This window comes from Grampus griseus, assembly GCF_964374135.1.
Source record: "Grampus griseus genome assembly, chromosome: 8".
Lineage (NCBI taxonomy): Eukaryota > Metazoa > Chordata > Mammalia > Artiodactyla > Delphinidae > Grampus > Grampus griseus.
This window is the reverse complement of record NC_139002.1, coordinates 103,225,966-103,235,889: the sequence shown is the minus strand read 5'-3', so window position 1 is coordinate 103,235,889 and position 9,924 is coordinate 103,225,966. Positions and strand designations below refer to the sequence as shown.

General features: G+C 53.9%; 2 protein-coding genes across 5 annotated transcripts; one reads left to right on the top strand and one right to left on the bottom strand.

The window, feature by feature from the left end:
* The first annotated feature begins 168 nt into the window (after positions 1 to 168).
* Positions 169 to 5,780, top strand: TMEM262 (transmembrane protein 262). Its single transcript, XM_082660517.1, has 4 exons — positions 169 to 325; positions 5,049 to 5,339; positions 5,444 to 5,543; positions 5,644 to 5,780. The coding sequence occupies exons 2-4, from the start codon at positions 5,166 to 5,168 to the stop codon at positions 5,718 to 5,720; spliced, it is 351 nt and encodes a 116-aa protein (XP_082516643.1). The 5' UTR covers positions 169 to 325; positions 5,049 to 5,165; the 3' UTR covers positions 5,721 to 5,780.
* ZFPL1 (zinc finger protein like 1) lies at positions 5,770 to 9,887 on the bottom strand. 4 transcript variants are annotated; one of them, XM_082660514.1, is made up of 8 exons: positions 9,721 to 9,887; positions 9,294 to 9,403; positions 8,872 to 8,983; positions 7,476 to 7,669; positions 7,311 to 7,383; positions 7,090 to 7,236; positions 6,717 to 6,840; positions 5,770 to 6,228 (listed from the first exon to the last, which is right to left on the bottom strand). In XM_082660514.1, exons 2-8 carry the CDS (start codon positions 9,393 to 9,395, stop codon positions 6,042 to 6,044), a joined length of 939 nt encoding a protein of 312 aa, XP_082516640.1. In that variant the 5' UTR covers positions 9,396 to 9,403; positions 9,721 to 9,887; the 3' UTR covers positions 5,770 to 6,041. The 4 variants fall into 4 exon arrangements, with proteins under 4 accessions (XP_082516640.1, XP_082516639.1, XP_082516641.1 ...); XM_082660513.1 differs by lacking the exon at positions 9,721 to 9,887 and adding an exon at positions 9,580 to 9,650; XM_082660515.1 differs by lacking the exon at positions 9,721 to 9,887 and adding an exon at positions 9,615 to 9,644.
* Positions 9,888 to 9,924: the final 37 nt, after the last annotated feature.

Here is a 9,924-nt window from a genome sequence, read left to right as displayed (position 1 = left end):
CTGGGCAGGGGATAGGGAGGAGGTACTTCCGGGAGCCATAAAGTTGTTGTTGAAACAAGGCAGTCCTTCGGGTGAAACGTCCCCCTGCAGCCCTGGGTCCTTCGAGACTGGGTTCCCCCGCACCTTTCCTCCCCGAGCGAAGAGGTTCCGCCAGAGCCCTGGGTTCCCCCAGCTTTGCAGGAAGGATTTTGTGGAACTGGTCGAGTCGCTGTCCTCCCAGAAGGAGGACGAGTCGTGGCTTCCAACCCTGCACCCCCGCAGACAGGGGCTGCGGAATATGTCCCTAGATGCAGTGGACGGAGCGCGGGCCGTGGAGCCAGAGAGGGTATGTCTGGCATCCTGCCACTGCCTTGTTACGGGGGTAGCAGCTCAGTTTCCCCCATTCCTAATATTGGGGTACATATTTCACAAGGGGGCTGCGAGGATTAAATGCATGTACAGTGCTGCACAGTGCCTCTAGCGCAGTGTTTCTCAAGGCCTGGTCCTCTGACGTGCATCAGAATTGCCTTCAGAATTACTTGTGGCGTGTTGCAAAGACTCTGGGCTCCCCTCAGACCTAGCTTATTTTTTTTAAGTCAAGCAGTTCTGGTGCACCTGAACTTGAGAACTCCTATTATACGCCGCTTAGAAGACACAGTTGGCACATCTTAAGTGACTGATGGGATGTGCTGACGGAGGGGTTAGGTGGAGATGTTGAGGATAATTCTCAGGTTTCCGATTGGGACAAAGGTACAGCTGTTCACCCAGGTGAAGAGCTGAAGATAGGGAAAGACTTGCAGTTCAAACTGAGACACGCCGAGTTTGAATGGATGAAAAGGAGAAAAAGACTGTGTCAGTGTGGTCCTTGAAACATTACTTATGATGGGCTGGAGGGGCCAGGGATGGAATGGAAACCACTTTATTCTTTGGCAGGGGTCCTGCCAGACAAACACAGCCCACCACCTGTTTTCATATGGCCTGTAAGCTTTTTTTTTTTCATTTTTAAATGGTTGAAAAAAAAAGGCATTTCATGATGTGAAAATCATATGAAATTCATATTTCAGTGTCCATGGGAACACATCCATGCCCATGCATTTACATATTATCTATGCCTGCTTTTGGTTTTTTAATTTATTTATTTTTGGCTGCCTTGGGTCTTTGTTGCTGCGCGCGGGCTTTCTCTAGTTACGGCGAGCGGGGGCTACTCTTCATTGTGGTGCGCGGGCTTCTCATTGCGGTGGCTTCTTTTGTTGTGGAGCACGGGCTCTAGGCATGCAGGCTTCAGTAGTTGTGGCACGCGGGCTCCCGTAGTTGTGGCACACAGGCTCCAGTAGTTGTGGCACGCGGGCTCAGTAGTTGCAGCTTGCGGGCTCTAGAGTGCACACTCAGTAGTTGTGGCACACGGGCGTAGTTGCTCCACAGCATGTGGGATCTTCCCAGACCAGGGCTCAAACACGTCCCCTGCATTGGCAGGCAGATTCTTAACCACTGCACCACCAGGGAAGCCCTATGCCTACTTTTAACTACAACAGCAGAGTTGAGTCATTGCAACAGAGACGTACGGCTGGCAAAACCTGTAACATTTACTATCTTGTTTTTCACAGAAGTTTGCTGACCCCTGACTCTATGGGATACTCAGAGGCTGTATAAAAAATATACATGAAGATTTAAGCTTATCAAGCTATAATCTTAAGAAAAATGAAGAAAAGAGTATAAAGATTTAGGGGCTTCCCTGGTTGGTCCAGTGGGTGGGACTCTGCGCTCCCAATGCAGGGGGCCCGGGTTCAATCCTTGGTCAGGGAACTAGATCCCACATGCCTGCTGCAACTAAGAGTTCTCATGCCGCAACTAAGAAGTCCGCATGCCACAACTAAAGATCCCACGTGCCGAAACTAAACATGCTGCAACGAAGATCCCACCGCAACTAAGCCCCAGCGCAGCCTGAATAAATATAGTCTTTAAAAAGAGTAGAAAGATGTAGATCTACTCCAAGAAATCTATAAACTTCAAAAAAAAGTTGCAGAATACTGTTAAGAAAAATTATCCAAAATTTGGAATACAGACGGTAGCATGACCTTCCAATATCATACTGGGGCATTGTTTCACAAGCCCACCCAAGGATTATTTAATTACCTATAGGAGTGTACATTTGTTTGATCTTGCTATTTAGATATTGTCCCAAAGAGATGCAAAACATCTATATCCAATGGAAAAATAACCTCAAAATTTGGTTTGTTTGCCCTGTAGGACACCAGCCAATTTTGTATCTAACCTAGTAATCATGTTCTAATATTTCTCTTTAAATGCCTATCCATATCCAGCTCCTCAAGACGCATTCCTACCTTACTGAGGGGGAACCCTTCACCGATGAGTTAAGACATCTTAGTTACATGTTTATTCTTTATTTAGAGATCATATTTTTAACTTTCTGAAAATTATACTTTGACAGTACACATGGTGTGATTTTGTTTTTTAAATTATGCATGTGGATGTACACGTAGGTGTATGAAGTTAACATCAAGAAGGGACTCAGGGCTTCCTGGTGGCACAGTGGTTAAGAATCCGCCTGCCAATGCAGGGGACACGGGCTCAAGTCCTGGTACAGGAAGATCCCACATGCCGCAGAGCAACTAAGCCCGTGTGCCACAGCTACTGAGCCTGCGCTCTAGAGCCCACGTGCCACAACTACTGAAGCCCATGTGCCTGGAGCTCATGCTCCGCAACAAGAGAAGCCACTACAATGAGAAGCCCGCGCACCGCAACAAGTAGCCCCCGCGGCAGCTAGAGAAAGCCCGCGCTCAGCAACGAAGATCCAACGCAGCCAAAAATAAACAAATAAATTAAAAATAATAATAATAGGGCTTCCCTGGTGGCGCAGTGGTTGAGAGTCCGCCTGCCGATGCAGGGGACACGGGTTCGTGCCCCGGTCTGGGAAGATCCCACATGCCGCGGAGCGGCTGGGCCCGTGAGCCATGGCCGCTGGGTCTGCACGTCCGGAGCCTGTGTTCCGCAACGGGAGAGGCCACAACAGTGAGAGGCACGCATACCGCAAAAAAACCCCAAAAATTATAATAATAATAATTTTTAAAAAATTTTTTTAAAAAGAAGGAACTCAAAAGATGCCCACTCACCGAACTGTTGAAGGGGTTACCTCCGTAGGTGTGAGGGTGGAGGGGGGAGACTGGTACATTCTCCTCTGTATGCCTGTGTATGATGCAAATCTTTTACAAGAACATATTCATACACTATGGGGGTAATTATTTATTATTATTTTTTTTTGCGTTATGCGGGCCTCTCACTGTTGTGGCCTCTCCCGTTGCGGAGCACAGGCTCCGGACGCGCAGGCTCAGCGGCCATGGCTCACTGGCCCAGCCGCTCCGCGGCATGTGGGATCCTCGCGACCGGGGCACGAACCCGTGTCCCCTGCATCGGCAGGCGGACTCTCAACCACTGCGCCACCAGAGAAGCCCCTGGGGGTAATTTTTTTTTTAATGACATTGAGGTAGAAGCCCTAACATAAAAACATTCGTTTGTATTCAAATGAGAACTAAAGTGCAAACAATTGTTTCAATGGTGTGAACACAGCTGGGCATCGGGCATCACCCCTTCAATGTGTTAAGATGGGGGTCTGAGGGTCTCTTGTGATTAATGACACTGGGCAGCAGTAATGGATGGTGGTGTCAGGCTTTATTTAACCTTACTGCTTCCAGGCAGGAGACTTCCGGTCTTGACCTGACCTGGGACCTGACTTCTGGGGCAGACAGTCAGGCAGGAGGCAATGGGGCTGGCCAAGTTCAACATCAACTCTTCTACAATACTTTAGTTCCTGGGAGTTTGCATGTCCCTCCACACCATTTCTGGCCAGTTTTCTGACTTATTTTGTTGACAGTCCTGGAGTTCTCACCTCTCACACGTACAGAGGAAATGTTTTTTTCTTGGCATCTAATTGTCCCTACCCATTCCACAGCCTCAGGTAGAAGTGGATATTAGTCTTAGTACTGATTCCCTCACTCATTGGCTGCGAAAACTTGAGCTGACAATCCCTCTCTGTGCCCCAGGCTTGTGTGTAAAATAGGATTTGTGCCACCAGTCCCAGCTTTCTCATGGGACTCTTGGAATGGTAGAGACAGTGAGTGTTAAGATGCTGAGTGCTGGAAGGCAGCAGAGGGGAGAGCTGGTCAGCATCATGTGTTGGAAGAACATCTGGGGAGAAGATGGAAAAGCCAGTTGCTCTCCAGGGCCCACCTGGGGAGGATGTGGGAAGGTCCTGGGACAGCTATGGAGAATCTGTTGTCCCTTCTCTTACTTCCTCCCCATTAGGGGCTGGAACAAATACTTGGAGTTTGTGATGCAGCCCAGGCCTGCCCTCACCTGGCTACATCCTCCAGTTCTACTGGAGAGATCTCATTAGGAGAGATTACACCTGACCTCTCATCTGCCTAAGACTTGCTGAGGACCTACATGCCCCTTCACATTTTTTTTTTTTTTTGGCTGTGTTGGGTGTTCGTTGCTGTGCGCGGGCTTTCTCTAGTTGCGGCGAGCAGGGGCTACTCTTCGTTGTGGTGCGTGTGCTTCTCATTGCGGTGGCTTCTCTTGTTGTGAAGCATGGGCTCTAGGCATGTGCGCTTCAATAGCTGTGGCTTGCAGGCTCAGTAGTTGTGGCACACAGGATTAGTTGTTCCATGGCATGCGGGATCTCCCCGGACCAGGGCTCGAACCTGTGTCCCCTGCATTGGCAGGTGGATTCTTAACCACTGTGCCACCAAGGAAGTCCCCCCTTCGCTTTTCTGAGCCCCAGTTCTTCATCTGCAGAATGTGCCCACACTACCTCCTGCGTGGAACTGTTGAGGACTTAGTGAGAAGATTTGCCCAAGAGCACAAAGTGTGTGGGCTGGGATGGTGAGGTACACTGTCCCTGCCTCAACACGGTAGGGCCCCGCTGCTCTGTACCTTTAGCCCAGCCCTCCTCCACAGTTCAGAGCTGCCCTGGCCACCCATGAAACACTCCTGTATTGGCTGGAAACAGCCTGTGCTCGAGAATCTTGTTCTCTATGTCCTCCCGATTCTAGAATCCTACGGCTATTCCAGACTGTGCGCTCCAGAACCGGAGGGGTCGGCTGCTCCTCCTGGGCAGTGTCCGCTTGCTCAAGCTGCACCAGCTGCCTTGAGTCTGTGCTGCCGCCAGGATGCGGTGGCGGGACCGCGTGGCCGTGCTCTTCTTCCCACAAGGCATGATTCTCACCATGGCTGCTCTGATGCTCTTCTTCGTACACCTGACCGTCTTCGCCAGCGACGTGCACAACTTCTGTATCACCCACCACTATGACCGCATGAGCTTCCGCTACACAGTTGTCCTGATGGTAGGCCAGGGCAGGGGCTCGAGGGCTGGTCAGGGGAGGCCCAGGGGCTGATGGAAACCCCCCTGTGTGTCAGGGGGCCACTCTCCACGGGATGGGGCCTACAGTTCTCCCAGGTGATCGGCATCTGCTGGGCCGCCATGGGGTCACTCTACGCTGAGATGACACATGACAAGTTTCGTCGATGCTTTTCCCTGACCGTCCTGAGTGAGTAGGGTGTACGCAGCAGGAGGGGGGAGCTCTGGAACCCTGATATGCAGCAAGGAGGGGGCAGGCAAGGCTGATGGGGGCTCTCTCCTCTGCCCAGTGCTCAACGGAGCCATGTTCTTCAACCGCCTGTCCCTGGAGTTTCTGGCCATAGAGTACCGGGAAGAGAACCACTGAGGCTTGGGGCCCAGGCTGAGAAGGGGGAAGGAAAAGGCTGCTTCGGGTGTTTTAATAAAGTCTGTAATTTATTTCCACCTGTCAGCTCCTTTGGGGGAGGGAGGGGGAAAGCTGGAGACCCAGGAGGAGAAGGTCAAGACAAATGTTTGATCTGCAGGAACCCCAGGCCTAGCCTGCAGCCACTCTGGTGGACTTGGCTTTGGGCCTGGGATCTTAGTGTCTCAGGCTTGAGGAAGAGGAGCAGAGAAGGGCCCCTGGACCTCCCCCTCTACCCACCCTCAGGCCCCCAGCTCCTAGGCTGGCCCAGCCATAAGCAGGGGCTCAGGAGGGACCCACACGGATGTGAGGGTTCATGAGCGGGTCCAGGTTGGGATCGCTGTCAGCCGCAGCCCGGCCCAGGCGAGACATGAGCGCAAGGAGGGCCAGGAAGCCCAGCAGCCCCAGGAGCAGCAGCAGCCCTGCCCGCTGGAGCAGGGTCAGCGGCCGCTTACGAGACCCAGCCCGGCTCCTGGGGGGATGAGGGGAAGTCAGGTCAGGCCTCCAGTCCCTGGCGGCCCCTGCAGCCGGGAGAGGAGCCCCAGCCATGACGCTCGTCTTCCGGCCCCAGCGCCACCATCCCTGAGCCTGGTTTCCTCAAGGGTGGTCATCCCTGCGCCTGCCCACTACCAGGCTGACTGTGCAGCTCAAACCAGCTGAGGCAACAACTGTGTTCTGAAACTGGAATGTGTCGGGCATAAGGAGAGTCACAAAGATTGGGGGGTGTCAGAGCAGGAAGGGGCCTCAAAGAGCCCGAGTCCGAACCTCATACGTGGCACGCAAGGAAACACCCAGAGGGGGGCAGACCCAAGCCCAGGCTTCGGTGCACAGCCCCTATACCAGGTCCCGTTATTACCCAGAACAAGCCCCTTTTGTCATGAAATCGCCCTGCCAGGGTCTCTGGCTCTCACTTCCCCTCCTCCCCCTTCCTGGCATCCTGCCCCACCTGACCCCATGTACCTGAGCAGCTGGGCCAGCCAGCCCAGGGCAGGCCGGCGACGGTACTTGTCATCATCACAATCCCCATGGAGGCCTGGCGCTCGGTCATCATCCCGCGTGTCATACACCTTCCTTGGGGCTGAGGCTGCAGGGGCAGAGCCACCGGCATCCACAGGCTCAGGAAAACTGGCCCATAGCGGGGTGGGGAGAGAGGAGGGCAGGAGATCCCGGCCCTTCTCAGCCTAACAGCATCTCGGAATTGTGGGGAGGTAACGTCTGTGATGCAGTGAGGAAGGGTCCCTGTGGGTGGGTGTCCAGACCCCCGAGCTCCCTCCACGCAAAGCACCCCACTCCCATTCTATCCTCCTCTGGCCTGGACAGTTCCCCAGCTCACCGTGAGTCAGAGGCTCGGGATTGCCCATGTGGATCACCATGTGCTGCTCGGGTCGGCTCGGGGAAGCAGGGGGCCGGGGGACTTGGCTGTAGAAGGCTGGGGCAGCAGAAGCGCTGGCTGTCTCCTCTTGTTTGGGGCTACCACTGGCTGTGGGCAGGAAGAGAGCTGTCAGCAGAGCAGGGAGGCAAGGGCCCCAACAGCAGGTGGAGACCACCACTTACCGTCAAAGCTGGACCAGTCAGAGAAGTCGGAAGTGTTGAGGGGCTCAGGCTCTGGGCTCACCACCTCGTCAATCTGGAGGAAAGAACAGATGTCACCAGCCTGCCCCGTGCTGTCCCCACCCACCCACCTGGCCCAGGTGGGACCCAGGGGATACAGGCTCTCACCAGAGGAAGACCCAGTCCTGCCCGGGCCCAGTTGACTGTGGCCAGCTTCTCTCTCAGTGCGGAGGCCACGGGGCCAGCCAGGTTGGTTGGAGGGAAGATGGGGCCACTGCAGCTGGGGCACTGGTAGCCAGCAGGTGCTGTGTTTTGGGGTAGCTGGGCAGCACGTTCATTGAGGCAGGCCCAGTGGAAGAGATCTGAGGGCCCATGAAGTAGTGGAGGAAAGACATGCAGAAGCAGACACTTAGGACCCCTAGCCCAGCAAGAGCCCCCAGCCTGCTGCAGAGATACATGCACACATAAGTGTAAGCCCAGGGCCTTCTCCTGCCCATCCTCACCCCAGGTCCACTTCATCAGTATTCCCTAAGACTTTGGCCTTCCTGGCCACCACTATCTGACTAAGTTAAGGCAGATGCTACCAAACTTCCCAGCCCACTAGGGGGTGGGGGTGGGTGGGAAGAAGATGCCACCTACCCTTTCCATGAGTCCTCTCTGGACTCGCACTCATCACAAGCTCATTGGGCTAACAGCTCATCAAGAACAGTTTCAGAAAAGGTTACTAGACATACACACAGGAACACGTATGGGTGTACACATCCATGGGCACAGATATACACGTGTTTATATACATGTCAAACGCAGGTGCCATCCCCTACATCCACACATACGGGCAGACTAACTCTCACATACACATCTATACACTCACGTTTGCTAACACTTAAGCACCCTCACCTAGGAATTCTCCTGCAACCCCACAACACACCTGTGCTTATATGTTCACATACAACAGTTACCCATTCATTCCCCCATAGTACTAATGAATACACTAACACTTATGTAAAGACACAATGCACGTTCAGTTCATGCACATATAAACACAGTGAGAAACACATACACGGAGCGCACTCTTTTACACTAGTTCCTTCAAAAAGTGGAGCTAAGGCTCTTACACCAGAGTCAGGTCAAGGTCATGACACATGCCCCTGCTGACTTCCTTTAGCTGACATTACTGCGAGGAATGCAGTTCCTCTCTGTTTAATCTTGGAATCAGAAATGGATCCTGAATGTCTGAAAGCCCCATGCTTTCAGCTCACTGCTGGTATGGCCAGCTACTGCTCACAGCTACAACCACACCCACAAGTTTGACTGGCTCTCGCTCAACCCTAGAGATTGGCAGGGAAGAAGCTAGAAGCTTTAATTTTTAGGGAAAAACACTAAGGCCTCTTAAGGGGAAATGACTTGCCTGAGCTCACACAGCAGGTAAGTAACCTAGCTGGACCAGAACCTGGGGCTCCAGCCTCCCAGACTTGAGAGGTCACTGTCCTGCTGCTTGGGGAGTGCCTGGAAACTGGTCACGCTGGGCCTGTCCTGATCCCCCCATAAGGTGCCCAGGCCTCACCATAACAGACCAGGCGGGTCGTCTCCCGGGAGGCCAGGGGTATGTTGCAGAGGCGGCAATTGGGGTTGTAATCGCTATCTTGGAGCCACTGCAGGTAGGACTGGACGATGCACTGAAGTGGGAGAAAGAGGTCACAACTGGAGCAAGAACTCCACAGCCCATCTCCCCAAAGCCCAGATGCCTCTTTTTCTCATCACAGAGGAGATTGATACTTCTGTTCGACCAATCAATAAACATTTACTGAGCACACACAGTGTGCCATACTCTGACTTAAGCACTGGGGATACAACAGTGAACAAAATAAACTAAGTCCTTGTCCTTGTGGAGCTTCCATTCTAGGGCCAGGCCCTTCACGGATTTGGAGGAAGTCAATACTACCTGCCCACCTAGTGCCCTGCTCAGCCGTTCCTCTGAACACCCACCTTGGCGTGATTGGCTACCAGGCAGTGCTCGCAGACGTTGACCCGGTGTTCGAAGCAGAATAGGTTGGTCACCTTCCTCTTGGGGCACTTGCAAAGCCCCATAGTCGACCCTGAGGAAGGGGTCTGAGTTGGCAGGGAACCAGGTTCTGGTGGCCGCCACAACGCACTCACCAGCCCAGTTGTTTCCACTCTTACCTGCCCTAGACACCTCTCGTACTCGCCCCAACCCCAAACTCTTGCCCACCGTCCCTCTCCATTCCGGCCACGCCCCCTGCATAAATCCCACCTCCGGAGACCCCAGATTCCTCCCGCATCCCAAACCTGGCCAGGCCCCTCCATCAGTCTCTCCGATACCACCGGCCCCGCCCCTAGGGGCCCCTCCCGAGCCCCACCCCCTCCAAGCCCCGCCCCCACCTTCCCCACAGACCCCACTGTGTGTTACGAATCGGCTGCGGCACTCGTCCCCACGGGCGCGAGTGCCGGTCCGAGGTGCGGAAGGTCAGACAGCACTCAGCCGAGTTCTCGCTCGGCTCCCTCCAGCTCAGAACCCTCCGATTATCCCTCCACTGCCACGTCTCTTCCGGGTGCGGCGCGCGCTGATGACACCAGCTCGCCTCTGGCCCCGCCCCTG

Coding starts and splice junctions, on each gene's coding strand:
- TMEM262 (XM_082660517.1), top strand. CDS start 5,166: ATGCGGTGGCGGGACCGCGTGGCCGTGCTCTTCTTCCCACAAGGCATG. Junction 5,340..5,443: donor GCTACACAGTTGTCCTGATG/GTAGGCCAGGGC, acceptor TGGGGCCTACAG/TTCTCCCAGGTGATCGGCAT. Junction 5,544..5,643: donor CTTTTCCCTGACCGTCCTGA/GTGAGTAGGGTG, acceptor TCCTCTGCCCAG/TGCTCAACGGAGCCATGTTC.
- ZFPL1 (XM_082660513.1), bottom strand. CDS start 9,607: ATGCGGGAGGAATCTGGGGTCTCCGGAG. Junction 9,404..9,579: donor GGAATCTGGGGTCTCCGGAG/GTGGGATTTATG, acceptor CCCCTTCCTCAG/GGTCGACTATGGGGCTTTGC. Junction 6,841..7,089: donor TCCCGAGCCTCTGACTCACG/GTGAGCTGGGGA, acceptor CTGCCCCTGCAG/CCTCAGCCCCAAGGAAGGTG.